The sequence below is a fragment of the Carassius gibelio genome, chromosome B10 (genome assembly GCF_023724105.1).
Source record: "Carassius gibelio isolate Cgi1373 ecotype wild population from Czech Republic chromosome B10, carGib1.2-hapl.c, whole genome shotgun sequence".
Classification (NCBI taxonomy): Eukaryota; Metazoa; Chordata; class Actinopteri; order Cypriniformes; family Cyprinidae; genus Carassius; species Carassius gibelio.
The window spans coordinates 9,512,518-9,533,914 of record NC_068405.1 but is presented as its reverse complement, the minus strand read 5'-3'; the positions used below and the strand labels follow the sequence as shown (position 1 = coordinate 9,533,914).

At 35.2% G+C, this 21,397-nt stretch overlaps 1 protein-coding gene across 3 annotated transcripts in view; it reads right to left on the bottom strand.

Annotated features, from left to right (window-relative positions):
- Positions 1–21,397, bottom strand: part of LOC127966700 (protein unc-13 homolog B) — an 86,287-nt gene that overhangs the window by 57,420 nt on the left and 7,470 nt on the right. For all 3 annotated transcript variants that reach the window (XM_052567882.1, XM_052567883.1, XM_052567884.1), the window contains exons 2-5: positions 18,868–18,897; positions 11,614–11,713; positions 1,913–2,030; positions 1,611–1,734 (exon numbers count right to left, since the gene is read on the bottom strand). In XM_052567882.1, coding sequence (XP_052423842.1) covers positions 1,611–1,734; positions 1,913–2,030; positions 11,614–11,713; positions 18,868–18,897 — 372 coding nt within the window. The remainder of the gene's footprint in view (positions 1–1,610; positions 1,735–1,912; positions 2,031–11,613; positions 11,714–18,867; positions 18,898–21,397) is intronic.

Below are 21,397 nucleotides of genomic sequence, written 5' to 3'. Positions count from 1 at the left end.
CATACCGCTCGGTGGAAACGAGTCATAGTCATTGCTATGACAGCTCCACTGTAAAAAGTGAATTTTTAGTTATAAATAAAAACTAAGCTTTGAATTTTTTTATAACTTTAGTTATAAATAAAACTAAATTTACTGTTGTAAATAAACAAAATTAGTCCTTCTACTTAAAAATCCTGTTTAATTTAATTGTTACTTGCCGTTTCTTTAAAACAATTTTCACTTAGGAATGGCTAGTAAATTTCAACAAATTGTTTTACAGTGTGATGTATTGATCAGTGACTAGCTTGTCTGAACAATTAAATCAAATTGCCCTGCAAAATGGCGGACTGTCAGTCCTGAGAACCAAATTTGAAAACCAATTGGAATTGGGTCCAGTTGTGTACAAAGCATCTGATACTGTGTGCAGCTCCCTTTGAAGACACATGGGATACGGCACATGAGGAGAGCAGCTTCAAAGTGCTCAGATAAAACAGCCTGGCTTATGAATGGGATCAATGGCAGGTATCAGGACAAATGTGCCACTTACGAAGGTCCGACCTTTCACATCCCAACAACCTGCAGCGTGATCACTGCCGCACACTTTATTTACAGCCCATAGCTCCACTAACAATGGAGGCACAGCTGGCAAAAATGTAATTATTTTTGTTAAGTCTTACACAAAGAGGTGCAATTCAAAGTGATAATTCAACCAGCAAATGAAAAGCCCAAGCCTCCTTTTATATCTCCACTATAGGGATCCTTGTCACACTAGGTTACATAGAATTTTCTCAGGAAACAGTGCCAATTAAGTCAAAAAAACTTTGCTTGTTTTTATTTGATAGCATTTAATTTGAAAAATCCCCCCAACATTTGTCACTTTTTAACATTACACCACTGTATTCTGGATAAATCAGCAGTTTTAGAGAGACAGTCTGAAAACTGTTTTATTAAAAAGCAAGCAGATCCACTCAACCCTGATGACATTCAACAAATCAATGGAACCCAAAAGCACCAGAGAGACAGATGGGATTGATCTCAAGCAGCTGCGTTTCCAAATAACAGATCAGCAATCCATTCTTAATGTGGAAGACAAAATAAGAAGTTCTGAAAAATGTCCATGCTGCTCTTTTACATTCAGGTGCCAGACAGTGCTTGGGGACTGTTACAATTTCTCATTTTGTGCTCCTCTAGTAAGTTTGGAATAACACTACCATTCAAAAGTTTTATAGAACACTCTTCAGGTCACCATTTCTTGATCAAAAATATAGTAAAAACAGTAATATTGTGAAATATTACAATTTAAAATGACTGTTTTCTATTTTGATGTAAAATGCAATTCCTGTGATGCAAAGGTGAATTTCCAGCATCATTACTTTAGTGTTTAGTATAAAAAGAACAGAATCCATTTGAAACTAAAATCTAGTGTAACATTATAAATGTCTTTAGTGTCAATTTCTATCTTCTTGATGCGTCCTTGCAGAGAAATGGTGATAATGTAAAAATCGATTCTTAAAAAACAAAATTCTTAATCACCCTAAACTTATGAATGGTTCTATGAATGATGAAAAACAACACAAAAGGATGTACTTTTATTTTAATTACACAAAGAAATTTTAAAGAGTCAGTCTCACCGAAGGGCAGTTCAAAGCGAGTGTCCAGCAGGACCCGATGTGGAGTTGGATTTTTAGTCCCATATATCTCATCTGCCTTCATCAGAACTTCAGAGTCCAGAAATATCCAATCACCAGGGCCCTCCTGTTCAGAGGAAAGGTTAATCATTACAGTATAAACATATGAAAGAGAGGAATATTTAGGACAGCTTGATGCTTGATGACCAAGTTCACTGAAATAAAACCACTACAAACATTCCATAAGAAACTTATTTTATCATGGAATAATGTGAGATTTTGTGAGATGTGCATGACTTCCTGACCTCCTCTGAATGGCAGATGCTTTTGAGTGGGATCCAGGCCGTTCCTAACATGGTGTCCCAGATGAGACCTTTGTTCCACACCTCTACAATGAGGCCCAGGTCCAGCCGGCTGATCTCACTAAAAGTCACAACACAACAAAAGATACTTCAAAAGGTGTCGTTTTTTTGTTCGTTTTTGTAAGCGGCAATTGCAACCATTTAGTTTTTTATTTTAGGTACATTATAAAAGCCCATAATATATTTTGAACATACTATAAAAATCGTACTAATAGTTTCTTTAAGGATCATCTCATTGGAGCCTTTCCAGCCTTAAAGGGATAGTTTGGCAAAAAAACAATTCTGTCATTATTACTGGGGTTGGGTACCGAAACCCTGTGCTAATATGGCACCGGTACCTATGGAACCGGTATGCACCGAACCAAATCAGAAATCGCAGATTTTGGTGATTAATTTTGGTTCCTCTGAAATGCCTAAGCGATCGATTGAAATATTTGTCCTGGTTCTCTGAAATTGACACAAGAAGCATGGGCGTCGCTGGGCTCTTTAGCAGGGCTATAGCGTTTATCTCCATAAACTGTACACAAATTTGCGATCGCCACAGAGTCAGTCCCCTTAAATTTCATATAAAAAGGCATCAAACCTGTCTCCTCCCCGTCTTTCAGCGCGCTCTTCAATCTGCAGACTGCTGCAGAGCGGACTCAAACACAAACAGAGGACACAAGGTGTGTGTTTATTGATAGATTGTTAGAATTTCTGTTTCTGTGCAGTTCTTTGCAATAAATAAGGTTTACTAAAGGTCTCGAGGGAGCAATCTGTTTCTCATCTACTGTAAAGTTTTCACTCCGTTCACAGCTCATCACACCACAGCTGTTTCCTCCAGCGAAAATGTAGCCCTCAACACATACAGTAAGAATGCGCACTTAAATAATACTTATTTAAATATACTTAATTTATTTATACACTACTGTGCAAAAGTCTTAGGCACGTTACTATTTTCACCCCAACACTGTAAAACCGAACAGTGAAATTAATCAAATGAAATTAGTTAATTGCACTCAAATAATAACGAAAGTTCATTGGACTTAATTTAAATAAGTTATGTTAACTCAAAAATTTGTTGTAGTGAGGTGAACTTAAAATGATTGTGTTTTCTAGTTTCCAGCATGCTTTGCTTCAGAAAACAAGGAAAATAAATTTAGAAATTAAGTGTTATTTTGTGTGTTTTTACACAAGATTAACATAGAGGGACATAAGTTAATACATAAATGTTGTGTTATATTAGATTTCACAAAAGTTTATGTTATGTTGGATTTGTAGTGTTACCGTTGTGGTGAAGAGTAGAGCCTGTGGTTAGACTGAGGATGGACAGCAAAAGCCTAATTTTGAGTGTATTTCCCACATTATAGGAGTTGAAAAATAGATAAAATTATGAATGAATTACTTCCTAATTATAAGTTCAGAAATATAATTATTTAAGATAACTCTGAGATAATTTAAGGCAACTGGAATTAATTTTTTTAAGTTTATGTAAACTTAAAACATTTAAAAACATCACTTAAATGTTTTTGTGTAATCTGTTACAAAATATTTTTTGAGTTCTGTGAACTTATCAGGGTTTACAGTGAAAGAATGGTGTTCGGACAGTTATTTATATATTTTGCTGTAGTGTGTCAGTAGAAAATATCAGTTTACATTTCCAAACATTAATTTTGCCATTAATTTTGATAATAATCAAGTGAGATTTTTGAATGCACAACCAGTCTGACAACAGCCGGTGCTCCATCATCCAATCTGTCTTTTATTATTACTGTTATTATAAATTATATTGTTGCTACTTTATAAAGAATTAGTATACAGTCATTCACAGAACTGATTAAAGACAGTGACAGACAGCACTCATTTTAACCCAGATCACAAAATACATTTATCAGGAAAGCACAACTTGGGAAATGAGAGCATCCAAGGAGTGTGTGAAACCATGGATTTATTTTAAATAATTTTAATGTTCTTTAATGTTATCCATAGGTTTTATGTGGCACCTTTTTTATTTTATTTTTTTAAGTATCGCTTCAGGCACAGTTTAGGCACTTTAAGAGTATCAAAATGGCACAGGTGAGTAAAAAAAAAAAAAAAAATCGATACCCAACCATAATTATTAAGGGAACTACCACATTCAAGGCCCAGAAACGTAGCCAGGACACTGTTAAAATAGTCCATGCGACATCAGTGGTTCAAACTTAATTTTGAAGCAACGAAAATACTTTTTGTGCATAAATATACAAAATGTCCAAGTCTGACACAGAAAAGAAAAAAACATGAATCCATTTTCCAAATTGTGTTTTTAGCCTGTCCTGAATCACAAGGGTACACCTATAATAAGTGTTTATATTCTGACTATTTTAGATTGCTTCGGGGGTACCGCGCAGGGTAACCCAGTACCTTTGTGATTCTTCATAAACACACAGTAAAAAACGTTGGGTTGTTTTTTTAACCCAACCGTTGGGTTAGACATATTGGGTCATCTTAAAATTTGTTGGGTCATTTCTTTTTCGTTGTTGGGTCATTTTTAGTTATAACCCAACTGTTGGGTTAAATATGTTTCCCGCTTCACTCCGGTTCAAATTGTAATGGTCCAGTCAGCGACTCAGCGCAGACATCAGCGGCAGCCTGCATGATTATGAAGGGTAAGTAACTTAATATAATTGTATGATGCATATAACTGTTAGAACATGAAGTAATGTGTCTGATCTGTTAATTATAATTTTTTTATACGTTAAAAAAAGTTTTAATTCCCTTAAGTCTGTTTGTTTCCCCCAGAGAATCGAATCGATTGTAAATTAATGATATTCCTGTTTGTTCGCAAGCATTAATACATTAAAAGATTAGCTGCAAAACTTTTCAGACAAGTATTACTTCAAGTTAATAAAAATGTCTGGTGAAATGTCAAAGTTTGACGATATCATTAGAATTAAGCTATAAAAGCCGCACGGACCATGTGTTTATACTTATGTTTTAGACAATGGAATTTTCGTGAAGAAAAAATTGCAACAATAGAATTTCTGCCTGTTAACGGAAACATTTCAAGGTAAGTAACCAATTAAAATTAATGACACATTTTCAATTTTACTTAGACCTATGACTTAAAAAAATTATGAAAAAAGACAAATGAAGTGAAATAAGTGCATTGCCGCATTCCGTCCAACAAAGCTTCCTTTCATTAACAGTGTACTATTGTTCCTCCCTACAAGTCCAAATCAGTCAAAGGGTAAAGGGTGGGAAAATTTACTCCCATTAGCCGCAAATATTGCCACTAATTTTCTGGAGTGGATCCCCACAAAGACTGTAAAAATTTAAACTGTTAGCTTAGTTTTTTTTTTTTACTTGTGCTTTCTCTGTACTTTTGTCATTTAAAGGCCTTTGTGCAGAAATGGTTTTTAAAACCCTTCCTGCCATCTGCACCATACCACACAAATGGAAAAATGGTGTGCACATCATACACAGAAATGAAGCTGTACTTCATTGACATTCAACCTGTAAGTAAAAGCAAAACTTAAAATTGCAGTGCCCTGTGTAGTCAAGTCAACTTTATTTATTTTGTATAAGACACACCTTGTACAATACAAATTGTTCCAAGGAGATATTAAAAAAAAAAAAAAAAAAAAAAAAAGACGTAAAATAATTAAAATTTTTGGGTGAATTATCACTTTAACCAATTTAAATTCGTTATAGCGTTTAACTCATTTAAATTCAATCATTTGTAAAGTGAGTGTATCAATAAAATATCATCACAATGCATGTTAACTGAACTTTGTTTTTTTTATTCTTTTATTAAGGTTGGCATTAACATAGTGCTGTTCTTGAATCACGAGACAAGCCAGAATCCACATGTCCTGATGCTTGGTGACAAGGAAAACTCCTCCCAAGATTTTATTATTTTAAACGGCGAGGCGATGGAACAGAAGACGACAAGCAGTCGATCTGTGTTTCAAACATTTCTTTGTATATGACATCTACTACCCTAAGCCCTCTGCTCCCATTTGAGAGTTTTTGGAACACACAGTCTTTAATAGTTTCTTCTGCACACTGTGTCCTCCTTAAAAACTTTGTATTTAGTAATCAATAAAATAATTTTTTGTTTTATTGATCTTCAGTAGGTCCAGCAGCTAGTATTTTAGGATTATTTTTTGTTTTATTATTACATGTTATGTTCATTTTATTTGAAAGTCATAACATTTGCCAAGTGTGGTAACCCATACTCCGTATTGGTGCTCTGCATTTAGCCCATCCAAGTGCACAAACACAGCAGTGAGAAGTGAACACACACCCACAGCAGTGGGCAGCTATAGATCCAGTGCCCGGAAAGCAACTGGAGGTTTAGTGCCTTGCTCAAGGGCACTTCAGCCATGGGTATTGAGAGAGGAAGAGAGTGGTGTTCATTCACTCCCTCCACCTACAACTCCTGTCAGCACCGAGACTCAAACCTGCGACTTTCAGGTTACAGGTCCAACTCTAACCATTAGGCCACAGCTGTGAACTGTATTAGTACATTTGTGTGTTTTGATGCGAATATGAATCGACAGATATGTACATCTTGAAAATGTGAGTTGTATTTTTACACATTCTTGTACATTTAAATAAAATATTGTAAAATATATTTGTAAATGTGTTATTTGCATATTAAAATAAAATCTGAAATTTACAACAAAAGTAGTTTAAAAATATGGTTGTATTAATTAATTTTTAATAAAAATACTCATGTTAATTAATATAAATAATTAGCTGAACTGTTGGGTAACTTTTAACCCAACAGGATTTTAACCCAATGGGTTGGGTTAAAATAACCCATTGATGGGAAGGTGCTATACCAACCCATAGTTGGGTTACAGGTTAGGTTATTTTTAACCCAACATTTTTTAGTGTGCATATACAGAGAAGTAGCTCCAGCTGCAATGTTCTTCCCGAGACCAAAGCAGTTCTGTTTATTAACCGCAAGAGCATCAAAAGTTACCGACTGCAGCTTTAAGAAAAGCATTATACAGCTGACTCAAACATGCGATAAAAGCATAGCAGACTAGATTTTTAATCGTTCAGTGAAATTTTAAGGGAATTTAATATGTATTATAATTATGGCACTAATTGGGCAGGTAAAAGTCTCATCACTAAGAAAAACAAATGCACAAAACATTTTAAATCAAGTAAGACAACATTCTGTGTTTGAGAAGCTTAGAGAAACACTTACTGCAAATATTTTAAGCACAATGACATTAATTTATATTCAATGCAAGGTTTAGTTTATTTGTACATCAGGTGTGTCTAACAAGTCATAAATTAGTTCAAATCACTATACAAATGCTGAAGTCTGCACTGCATAATTAAACAGTACAGTGTAAAAATTTTAATATTTGTGCTGGTAAAAGCTTGCTCCATAACAATGGCTTCACACCATCTGCTAACAGGATGCAAGCCTTTTCTACAACTGAATGAGACAAATGTGGCTTTTATCTGCCAATCTGCTTGTAATATAATAGAGAACACCAAAGCACACGAGTGCAGCAGCTAAAGAGGAACATTTGGAAATCCATTCATTATACATTTAGACTTTCAATTGTTTCCAAAGTGTGGTGAGGATGAGATGGTTTTAGACCCCCGGAGAGCCCCTTGTTTGCTCATTTCTCTTTTTTTGCCCTTGTTAGTTTTCCAGAACATGGCAAGTGACAATGGGCGGAGTAATTATTAATTGATAGGTTTCTATAGAGATAGTTAGAGCTTGCTGACGCCATGTACGCACGCTAAAAATGCCGATCCTGAGAGATGTGACGTCTCAAACTCACCCACAGGGTCGTATGGAGGTTCACACAGAACAGCTGAACTCGTGACACGTCTAAATGATACAATAACTTTGCCCTTTGATCAAACAAACAATTGAGGAGCTATATAAACAGACGTAATCCCATTGGCAATATGGTTATATCATCATAATTATTCAAGCTAGTCAAACAGGCTCAGAAAGAGGGCAAACAGATGAAAGTGTGTAGGTTTCTCTGGCTTAACCTTAATTGACTGAATTTGTTCAAAGCAAATGTAGGCAACCCATAAATACGGTTCAACTATAGGCTATTTTATAAAACGACACTGTTACATCACATACTGTAATGTTTAGCCAATCTTTAGTTAATGTGCTCTCAAACACTAGTAATATCGCTTTTATTTGATTTAGGCAGTTATTAAAATCATTCTACATTGTATGTACATGAAAGACACTTCAATAATACATTTAAAGTGATAAGACTTGCATTTTTCACATGGTAAACCAGCCTTTTTCGGTTTTAAGTTTGCATTCAGTTTAGCCTACTAGCTTAGCATAGTGCTAACTGGTTAAGAAAAAGCTTGTTTAGCTAGCACAGTACATCAGGATGAAGTATTGTTATAATTCAATGAGTGAATCAAAATGCATTGTTTATAAAAACACTTTTTCAGTGTAAATCTGAAAAGAAAATTGCATTCTTTTACATTACATTCAAGGCCATGATGTACCGATCATTTTATGAAAGATTTACACAAAACAAAAGTCAGAAAGACGAAGGCATAAACGATACAAATCAACTTTTAAAGAACTAATAATTATTATATAGCGTAGACTTCTGTTCAAAGGTTTGTGGTCAGTGAGATTTTAAATTAATACTTTGATTTAGCAAGAATGCATTAAATTGATTTAAAAAGTGACAGTATAGACATTTATAATGTTACCAAAGATTTCCAATTCAAATAAATGCTGTTTTATTGAACTTATGTTAAAAAAATAAACATTTTTAATCAGTTTACATAAAATATTTAGTCAGCATAATGGTTTCCAAGATTGATAATAAATGTTTCTTGAACACCAAATAATGATGCTGAAAATGTAGCTTTACATCACAGCAATCAATTGCATTTTAATATAAAAAAAAAAGTTATTTTAAATAATAATAATAATAATTCACAATATTACAGGTTTTTTACTGTATTTTTCATCAAATAAATAAAGCCTTTGTGAACACAAGATACTTCTTTCAAACAAACCTTACTGACTTTTGAATGGTGTATGACACATAAATAACAGTATGGCTTTGAGATGGATTGTGATGCACAAAATGACTCTTTCACAGTAACACTAAGAATGTATTAAGGAAAGAAAGCATCACATATAATATATAACCAATAATCAATACATGATCAGTCTCTACTCATCTACTCAATCCCCTCTGGTGGCCTTTGTTAGTCCCAGAGGAATCAAACGTTATTTCATTAACCTCAACACTGCTTTCAAATACTTCTTTGAGAGCAATGACACAAAGCCTGACTAGATTGAAGGGCTCTGTTCAATAATGATGACATCTGGCTTTCTGAAGTTCCATTAGGACAAGAGAGCACGAAGTCATCATTGGGAATGAGGGTACATTACTGTCCCTGAGGACAAACCTAAAATTGATTAGGCCTGGGACAAAATTAACTCAAAAACTTCAATTTACTTTACTGTCATTGTACATGGGTACAACAAAATTCTGTCTGGTGAGTCTCAAATAAACTAAACAAAAGAACAACAACAACAACTTTAAAAAAAGAGACAACAGTTACCACAAAATAAAGTGCAAAATTTGTCATTAGCTGGAGGGAGTGAGTGCAAGGGGTGTAATAGAGGTCACAGCTCCTGGAAAAAAGCTGTTCTCAGTCTAATTGTATGTACTTTTATGGACCTGTACCTCCAGCCTGAGGGCAGGGGGTCAAACAGTCCATGACTCGGATGGGTGGGATCTGCAGCAATGTTCCTGGCCTTCTTCTGGAGGCGTTCTACATAGATCAAGTCCAGATCTGGAAGTGGATCCCCAACAATCCTCTGTGCAGTCTTAACCACCTGAGTCAAGTCCTTCCTGTCCTGTGCTGTGCAGTTGGCATACCACAAAGTACCACAATAGCATAGGATGCTTTCTATGGCTCTCCTACAGAAATTGATCAAGAGCCGAGAGGAGGAGGTAACCAGGTAGGTGGTGTTCAGGGCCAAAGTGAGGTCTGCTGAAATGTGGATAACCAGGAACTTGATGTTTTCCACACGCTCTACTTCTACCCGCTGTATGAGCAGTGGTGCAATTGTACCAGTTTATGCAGCAACATTTCAGCATTTGGTTTACTACTTTATTACACTGGTGAACAACTACATTACCCATAATTCTGAAGCCAATTCAACCAATCAAATGAGTCACTGTTACCGTGGAAACCAGAAGTACACAAACAATAAATAAATGCTTTCATTTTCAATGACCTATAGTCAGCATTGTATCACTTTTGCTGATTGAATGACATCATTTAATGGCTCGTAAATATGGAAGTTATTAATTTAGTCATAAAAAACATAAAAATCATTCCTTCCATATTTCATCAAGTAAACAGATATAATTGAAGAAGTAAACATTTTTAACATGTAAATTTGGTTGCGTACCACTGATCTACAGCAATTAATTTACTAATATTTAGTATTAAAGTACAAAAAGTGCATAATTTTTAACATTCAAAGAAAAATCTCAAATACATACAGAGTAATCCGACAAGTGTGAAACAACAGTCGAGACAAGCTGAGAAACTATAGATAGCCACATCCCTGCTAAATAGTGCCTGTGACTATGCAAAAAAAAACACATCCAACACCTGAGACCAAACGCATGGATGTAATATGAGGACAGGGCGGGAATTTAAATAAACAGATATAAATCTCTGAGAGAAAACAAATAAGCTACAAGAAACACAGAGCCAGTTTCATGTCTTTGGAAATTTGCCATGGTATCTGGGTGATAGTCATAAGACTGTTATATACAAATTTTGTCTTAAAATGTAGAGTTGTAAGTGGTTTATATGCTATTGTTTTATTATATGGATATATATCAAATATTGAAACCAAAAAGCCCCATGTACAGTGTCATGCAATATTCACTGAAGCTTGGCACAAAGTGAAAGTGATCAAACAAGGTCACTTTCAAACATGGTGCTAAATCTGATCATTGGACTGTCACTAATGATTATTTTGATAGTCCAGTAATCACTCATTTATTATGATGATTAATCGGATCATTTTAATAAAATTTTTATGGTAATAAAAATAGACACGGCTGCTATACCAGGTGCAACAAATGTCGTGTCGCACTGATCCACAACAGCTAAAGTCCGTCTACACTGGACACGATGAAGCAACGGTTGAAAATAATTTGTACACCGCGTCAGTAGCTCATAAATAGAACGAGTCATTTGTTTACTGTCAGGGATTGGTAGCGTCATGCCAGTGTAGACAGCATCACTGATTATAAAGGGTTATTCACCCTTTTTTCATCAGAATTTTTCCTCATTGTTATGGAACAGAGAGGTACGGTCTCCTCTGAGATCATTGCTGGGAAATCCCAACATGTTAATCATAAAAGATTGTATTTGAACACAGAAAATAACACGTTTCACCTTTAAGAAACCAACTGGATCTAGATGTGGAACGTAACGCATCAGCCTGATTATTGGGGTTGTTATCTTGGCGGCTGAGCGGCGTTCATTAATTTGCCAACAAAAGCTTTACATCAGAGAGTGGTGTGTTTGCCAGGTTAGATATCTCTCACTGTCGTGACAGATGAATGACTAGCTGTCTGGGAAGTGGTGTTACAGTGAAGGATTGTGAAGGAAGAACTTACAACATGAAGTCCTGCTCCCAGCACGGCTGGTCTCCCCTCACAGTGATGGTGGTACTCTTCACATTTTGCACTTTCAGTGTCACATAGGCATTGAATTTATCTACAAATAAAGCAGAAGATACATGTTTACATGCAGTTTATTAAATCAAAGGAACATCATTGGATTGGACTGAAACCCTAAGTATTTTAAGACCACAATGAAATCTAAATTTTTTGTGACTTATAGTCCAGCTATGAAGCCATCTTTTGCCCTTAGTTAAAATTATGTATTTAATTAATTACTATTTGTTTTCTGCATGTCATGTGCAGGGCCACCCAAGTGTCAACATAGGAAAGAAAATAATACTTGTCAAACCATTTCACTCATCCTGCAGATTTGTACTAAAAACATGAATGATACAAAACCTCAGATCATTTACAGTGACTTCAAATGTTCTGACTTACTAGAAACCACCAGACCTAGCCAACCATCCACAATAAACTAGTGTAGTGTTTATGGTAATTAAGCACACTTCTAAAGTAACAGTATTGACCAAACGTGTGCATGCTGGTGGGTCAGGTTTGCATGGGATTCCCATAGCACATGTGGCAGGACTGTGACTAAATAAAGCCTGAGTAATAATGCTGTAGTGCGGAGTGAGAGTAAAGATTAGTGTGATTCCCCTCCTCCCCCCACAGAGCCCTGACCTCCATAATCTCACATGAGATCCTCAACAGAGCGAAAAAGCATCAGTTTAGCATCAGATCTTTATCAATTTATGCCATACATAGAATTTAGACCACAAGACAAGAATTTAACACTATTGTCTATCCAGATTCAAACTGTAATTTACCTGCCTTGTTAAAATCCAGTTTCATTTTGTTTTGGTGTTTTATAATGTGGGGTTATACTTATAATTAGCACCACTGCCTATAACTGTTTCCTTTACTTCATACTTCTGCATGTTGGTTGCACCACATGACTTTGATTTGGCAGAGAACTTTTGTTTCAAATATGAATAACAAGTAAAATTAAATAATATAGAAATAATAATCAAAGAATATGACAAACTACTAAGGTTTTAATAGTTTCATTGTTTTCAGGATTTTTTTTTTCTTCTTGATGTCTGGGCTGTTGTACCACCCTGACATTTCTGACTCTCTACCACCCAAAAAATATTTAAAAAATCATTTTAGATCAGAAATAAAAAACAGAAATGGTCCATTCAGGTGACTGTATATATGAATTACATTTTAATGTATTCCAAAAATAAATGAGCTATATGTCAGTGGAATATTTTCAAGTCAAATTCGTAAAGATGGCCCTTCATAAGAAAGAATACAAACGTGTATGCAGACACGTAAAGACACATACGCACTAGTGTCGACTGCAGAAGGATTACTGAGACAGTGACATAACCAACACTATTAATTTCCTGTTTGCCAGCGATGGGGGCTGGCCAACACGTGTCCGATGATACGGTCTGCCAGCAGTGCCACCCACTGCTCTCCTCCCACCCAGAGAAAACCAGTGGTCTTGCATTCACAGACATATAAATATTCAGAGATTTGACAATATTACGGTCACACAGGACGCTATAAAGATCCAGAGCAGGAGAAACATTACATGATTATGACATCAGCTACAATGACATGCTGAGTCCGTCTGGAAAACAGTAAAAATAATGTAGTTTCCTTATTGAAGTCTATTACATTTTCTAAAAACAAGAAAGCCAGGAAAACTCTCTTAACTTATGACTTTGTTAAAGCACTGCTTGATGTCCTGCTCATGAGAAGTGTGTAAGGGTAGTCAGCTGTTAAAACAGATTTGATAAACTTTGGTGCTTCATTGCACAGTGTTTGTTCCCTTCTTTCAACAGGTCTCCACAGAGACAAAAACAATCAGGCCTCTCCACGACAACAAAAATCAACACGAACCAGTTCAAATAAGATATGGGGGCAAAAATACCACCCAATCCATTCACAAAGATAAAGAGACCGGCTAGAGTGAGCAGGTGGTTGTCCTGCTTTAGATGACCCTATATACTTAATACATGTTCCTAATCATATTATGCATTGGTGCATTCAGTTATTCTGTATTAAAATACAAAACACAATAATATTTATTTTCATCTGACTACATCTAATCACATTTTTAAAGAAGACAAGCTGAAAAAATGTTTGCAAAGATTAATTGTGAACCGTCCAAGAAGACCAAAATCATTCATTTAAGAAATAGTTCATTGAAAAATGAAAAGTTGCTGAAGATGTACTGACCCTCAAGCCTTGATGAAAGATGTAGATGATTTTGTTTCTTCATGGGAACAGATTTTGAGAAATGCAGCATTGCATCACTTGCTCATCAGTGAATCCTCTGCAGTGAATGGGTGCCGTCAGAATGAGAGTCCAAACAGCTGATAAAAACATCACAATTCACACCCCCTTCCAGTCCATCAATTAACGTCTTCTAAAGACAATAAAATGATTGTGAAGATGGTTTTCAAGACATTCATTTATATACTGGAGTGGTGTGGATCACTTGTGGATTATTGTGATGTTTTTATCAGCTGTTTGGACTCTCATTCTGATGGCACCCATTCACTGCAGAGTATCCACTTGTGAGCAAGTGATGTAATGCTGAATTTTCCAAATTTGTTCTGATGAAGAAACAAACTCATCTACATCTTAGATGGTCTGAGGGTGAAAAAAATTTCAGCAAATTTTCATTTTTGGGAGAATTATTCGTTCAAGAACGTAAAAGTAGTCCGGTTTGATTTCTCAAAATAAATTAGCCAAATATTCAAAACATAAAAGCAAAGTTTGTTTTAGAGTCATTGATTGACAAGGAGTAAACTTAAGACAGACTGTTCAAAATTACCTATTTGAAGATTTTCTGGTAGTTTTGGGGCCACTGTATGGCAAAACAACGCAAATACCAATGATGAGACAAATTAAGACACAACCAACCCAAGCAGTGAACTACCACTGAAATCCATTCTCTATTGCTCTAGCCAGGTGGAGGTTGGGGTAGACAGGAACTAATCATTCAAGCAATGAGCGTCTCGAGAGACAAAACTATGACGTTATGGCATCACACCTGGCCAGATTAGCAGAGAGCCACTTCACATTCAGATACCAATTAAGGATTCAGCACATCTCCTGATTATCCATTATGTTAGGTAGCGTAGGAGAGAGGGAGGTGGGGAAAGCTACAGACGAAAAACATAATCAGGTGAATTAAACTGTAAAATGTGAATTTAATTATATTAGTCTCACATAACCAGACTTTTGACTATTAGGATAAAGTATAGTCCAGATTTAATCTTATTCTGACCAATAACCACCTACAGAGACTTTGACTGTCATGAAAAACATCCAACCAGAGATTGTTTAGTTTTTATGTGCCTTTTAGTGACCGGCTTATATTCACGAATAATATAACACCAGTGTTCTTCAACCAGCTGCACAGAAAAATCACAGAGAAATTAGCAGAAAACACTAAAATTTCTGTATGTAACATGGATCTCTAATTAACTTGTTACTAAGTCAACCAACAAAACTCTGAATAACCTACTTAAAGCGAAACTTTCAACTTTAAAACTTAAAGTTTCATGGGGACAAGAAGGTTTTATTGTTTTGTTTTTATGACTGCACTACATGTCATCATTCATTATTGACTGTAGTTGAGTTTTCTGTTAAATTAGTCAAAGGTAGCGTACAATCGAGAGCTGACATTTCCGTTTCAGATCCCTGATGAATCATGTATGAGGAATGGGATGGATTTGAGGTTTGTATACGCAGGTTCACACGAGGGATTCTTCTATGTGCGCAGTACCTGTACATGCTTTTTGCAGTTTACGCTACATTAACAGAGAATTTACGCCAAGAGTGGTGGAGTATAGAAATATTATATCATATAATATTATATCATTATATCATATAATAAAGGTTTTTTTTCTCCACAGGTACAGTGCAATTAATGGTGTATTCATAGTCCCCCATCATATATGTCTTAATACATAAAAAAAAAAGAAAAAAGGTCCATAATTTTTGGGACTTTTTTTTAACAGGAGTGCTCCGCAAGGCTGCAGTTATTTTATCAGAAATAGAGTAAAAAATATAATATTGTAAAATATTATTACATCAAATTACATACATTTTGTGCAATAAAATGTGTATTCCATTCTCTTAGTTAATGAGATCATGAAATTGTATGGATATTTCTCCCACAATTACTGACAAATGCTGATTAAAAGTCTTGTTTCCTTCCTTGTTTCCTTAATATACACATCCCTGCCCTTCCTGAGCATGATTCATTTGTACATAAAAAAATTAAAAAATAAAAGTGCAACTTGTTCTGCACGGAAACCACTTTTCTTTCTAACCTGGTGTCATAAAATTGAATGATTTTTGATTCAACATTAATGAAACTTTTACTGTAAGTTATATGCAATGTGCAAAAATGCTAACATATGAATATGAGAGACATGCGTTTCAGAGTATTTCAACGCAAGTTCCATTTACAGTTACATGGCCCAAATCTTTCTGAAATGCACTCTATGGATTTCTGTTTAATATAGGTCACACTTTTAGAGGCAGGATAAGCCTGGCTCTGGCCGAACAATCTTAGTGTTTTTAGAGAGGTAAAGTAAACACTCTCCAGCGCTGGAACACAAAAGAGCCACCTGTCACAGACAGAGGCCGACAGGCGTATTCTCAAGCGACTGTTTACTCTCTGATACAATAGAGTCAGTGACACAGTACTGCAGTCTGACATGTGCTGAGCTGCTTGTTTGTTTAAGTGATGGCACAGAGCGATTGGGAAATTCAGGATCGGGTGTGATCTGAGTGAAGAGTGCTCTAGAGTCCCAGAGGGAGTGAGCTGCTCACTAATGTCTCATTCAGATAAACCAGGCATTGTCTGCTTTTATTACTATGCAGGGACGGACTATTTGTAGAGATTGTTAATGCAGAATTTAATGGAAATGAGATATAAATGTACTCAAAATATCAGCTCGTTAATCATGATCTTCTGAACACAAAAGATGTTTTGGTGTTGTTTTGGTTTGTGTCCATACAATGAAAGTGAGTTTTTTCTTGCAGTTGCAAGTTTGTATCAGAATTCAGAATTTTGAGATCAAAGTTGTAAGATATCGACATCAAGATTTTCATGTGCATTCCAGGATTTTTTTTCCATATAGTGGACTTCAGCGGAGACTAATGAGTTGAAGGTAGGGTTGTGCCGATAGACGATCATATTGTGTAGCGATGATAGTCAGAGATATCCACGATAGCAGATGTCTCTGTCAATAGTCAAGACTATATTAGGCTCATTCTCCTATTAATGTATTCAATTATAATAATAATAATAATAACTATTATTGTTTTAATTTACAATACTGGACTATTGATTTTCACCATTGACTGATTTCGCAGAACATTTAGACTGATAACTTCCATGAGCAGATGTGGCAGATTTGTCACAGGATGCGCGATATGGGAGTTGCGTCAGACAGTATTTTTATATTTAACGTTAGTTTATCATTATGTTTGAAAGTATATTTGTTTTGATTATTTCCGTAGGCTCTCTCTCGTGCACCTGCGTGGTTTAAAACACCACTCTCGTCTCTTGCTCCACCCATGCACGATAATATTGTGTATCGTCGATCACACAAGCTGAAGATATGATGATTTGAAAAATGACCATATCGCCCAACACTAGTTGAAGGTCAAATATACATTTTGCAGCTTCAAAGGGGCTCTAAATAATCCCAGCAGAGGAATAAGGGTGTTATTTAGTGAAACAATCTGTCATTTTCTTCCCAAAAAAAAAGTCAAATGCCCTTTACAAAAATGGATGGAGGAGAAAACTCCAGCAGGATTACGCACTGTGTGAAGACCATTTGTGGTTATAAAGTGAATCAATTATTATTATTTTAATTTTTTTAATGACCGATCGTTTCTCCATATAAGCCCCTTATTCCTCAGCTGGGATCATGTAGAACCCTCTGAAGCTGCATTTTTGACTTTGAAATCATTGGCCACCATTGAAGTCCACTATATGGAGTAAAATCCTGGAATGTTTTCCCTTATAATTTTTTTTTCTTTGTGACTGAAGAAAGAAAGACATCTTGGATGACATGGGGGTGAGTAAATTATCAGGGAATTTTTATTCTGGACGTGAATGTATCCTTTAAGCAATTAAGTCTTGTTTTCAGAAAATACAATCAAAATTTTCTTTTTAAAAAAAAGTTTAAAACAAGAAAAAAAATGGGGTAAAAAAAAAATTGTAAAATGCCAATGTGGTAAGAACAATTTTCTTTATTCAAAGGGAAAACAATATTATTTTTCTTGCCCTTTTAGCAGATTTTTATTATTATTATTAAACAAGACTTAATATCTGAATTAATTTTGCTTGGAAAGAAAAATGTATCTCTTGATATAAAAATATTTAGATATTTGTAAAAGAAAACGAAACGTGATTTTTTGCCGAGCATGTTGTGGACCAAAAATATATATATTTTTTTTAAAAAAGGACATGACTGTGAGGACAAAATTTCATTTTTTTGTAAAGAATCTCTTTTTAGAAAAACTCATTGCAGATCTAAGCATTGCTCAAGGCACAAAATCTTAGATTTACATATAGGTTTACAGCTTCACACCTCCCTTAAACTCTAGCCAACACCTATATTGTGAAAATAAGCACCGTGTAAGGCATCCTGTGACATCCCATTACAATCCAAGAGCTGCTGCAGAGCTTTTTTGTACGTGTAGATTATGATTTTCAGGAAAACACAGTACACACAAGTCACCTTCCTGTCCATGGACACAGTAGTCTGGCTAACAGGATCGAAGTGAAGGCCAGCAGTGTGAGGATTTGCAGATAGGGAGGGTGTGGGGATTTGGGCTTAACCTACACTGATCTTACACACTAACTCACAAGCTACAAGCTCTGGGACTCAAACAAGATAAATGGCATGAGGGCAGAATCAGTTATCAAATGAAACCCTGAACTTTCAGCGGGAGAATCAAGCTTTCTGAGGAAAACAAAGTATATCATGTAGATGTAACGTGATGTGAAGTACTGTGATTTGAGTGGTACTGCATTAGTGTAAATTGTACCAAAATAACTCTCAAAATCCCACACAGTTCAAGAATCATGAAACCTAGATGATTTACATAAGATTTCAATGGCCCAGAGAAAACTGAATATTGTTTGTACATAATTCTAAATTGCATTTAAAAGAACAGAAAAACATGTGAGATTTTGCTTACCCGGAGGTCCTTGGAGTTTGGCTTTCTTAACTGCAAGAGAAAAAAAAAAAAGTAGTCAGAAAGACAACATAATTACATAATCATGCTAAGAGTTACATACTGTACAGTGGCACAAGTTTAGGTTAAAAAAAAAAAAAAAATTGTAATCAGACGAACACAAAGGAAGATAATATTTTAAAAGTCCTGGTGACTTCCTATTACAGGTGTGTCTTTTCTTTTGTAATTTAATTTTTTTTTTAAAAGCAAAATTTCTTATATTCTAGATTCATTGCACACAAACTGAAATATTTCAAGAATTTAATTTTTTGTTTTAATTCTGATGGTTACGACTGACAGCTTAGGAAAATAAATTCAGTATCTCAAAAAAAAAATTTATATTCCATTTTGAGCTTGATTAGTTTGATAAATTTTGAGTATAAACACTGGGTTCCCTTTTGGGCTAGTTTAGAACAGGCAATATCAAACATGGGAAAGACTACTGACTTGACAGTTGTTCAGAAGACAATCATCAACACTGATCAACAAAAGCTGAAATATAAAAAATATATAAGAAAGTTTGCTTTTTTGAATTAAATTACAAAAAAAAATAAAAATAAAAATGTATGAGATGAGCCTGTATATGAACCAGTAAGCACTCAAAAGAAAATAAATCATACAGGTTTGGAACAACAAGAGTGAACATGTGATTTTATTTATTTATTCATTTATCTATTTATTTTATCAACAATTTTAGTGCACTCTGTGCTTGGATTTAATTAGTAATTTAAAATATACATATTTAAATACTAAACATAAACATAGTGATGAAGACACTATATTCACGTTATCTAATACATAATCCTACATGTCCCATATACTGAATGATGGAGTCACATGTTTGTGAAATCTTTTCTTAACAGCCACACAGACATTACAAATACATACAGTGAATTTATTTACAGATTTTTGTTTTTTGCTAATATTTTCTTTATTTGGTCAGTTATTTGTTAATTTATTCTTTTTTTGTTTGATAACTCAGACCAGAAGAGTGAAGGGAAAGCAATTCAAAAGTAGGCTTGATCTCATGATGCACCTAACATTACCTAGTTGGTTAACACACATTCATTTAATGGCTTGGATAGATATCGGACTACAAAAGACTAAAGTATAGGCTAAATGCCTTCCAAGACTGACAGCAATCTGTTCAGAAAAGGTTTGACAGCCATACAATAATACTTAATCAAGTAAGTTTGAGATCCTTGCAATCCACATACAGTATGAGGGAGCGGGAAATCATGAATGAAGCAACTGATAAACATACATTATATGCATCACATTTGTGGTGGGGAAGCAATGTAAATCCCTTTTTAAAAAATCCCTGTGTCTGCAAAACCAACCCCATTTTGAACAATACTCCTGTCTCTGTTTAAGACCCTGCCCATGGCCATACAATAACTATTATGGGATTGAGCTGTGATTTAGGGCAGATTACTTCTGATAGCTGCTTGAGCCCGTGTGCTGGCCCGTGGCTGGATGGATATGCCAGATGGATGCTGGGATTGGACGGCAGAGCGCGAGACATCACAGTGGATTACTAATGCATATTGCTGTAACCTCTCTCTGGATATCAGACAAGACATAGCGCACACAGGAACACAAGCCTTGTGGGGCATAATAATGTTGAGATTAGGATTGAGCAACAAAGGTTAACAACACAATGAGGAACACGGATGCAAGAAATGTGTTCCCAGAAAGCGACTCTGACAATCACTGTTCAGTGTGTTTTGTCACAGGAAGTCTGTGCGATGAGGAATATCAGAATGTGTGATTGTTTTCCACATTTCTAGCTGAGCGGAAACAGAGGTTAGGTTTCTTTAAGGCCTTGGGGAATGGGTCAGCGTGTCAGTGGAAACTCATTGACTCATTACTGTGGGGTGCTAATAATGGAAAGCAATGCATTCGTTTAGTTTCAATCCTTCCTGAAATGCTGTGTTTAGACAGAGGGCGGCTGGACTGGAACTTCCTGCACGTCACCTTTGTCCAATCTACTGCATTTATCCCTGAATATACTTGAGAACTTTTCTGCAAAAAAAAAAAAAAAGGTTTAAACCAGCCTAAGCTTAGCTGATACCAGATATTTTCTCATCCTGACCATCTGAAAACTAAGAGACCAACTGAGACCAGAAAAACAGCTTGGTTGGTTGGTTTAGGCTGGTCTAAATATAATTTTTTTTTTCAGAAGGGTAACTAGTAGTGGTCTATTTAAACCTCTTTCTCCCCTTGATTTTCTGTGACATCTTCTCCTTACGGCATTACAAAAAGTACAAAAATGTACAAAAATGTTAAGTATTAAACATACATACATATACATATACATATACATATACATATATATATGGAACCAAATAGTAGATGGTATATGGGTATTTTAATAATAATATAAAATTGCAAATAGTAATATTGTGAAATATTATATTCTAACATGCTGATTTGTTGTTCAATTATAACTATTATTGTGCTCAAATATTAATATGGTTCTTAATATTAATGA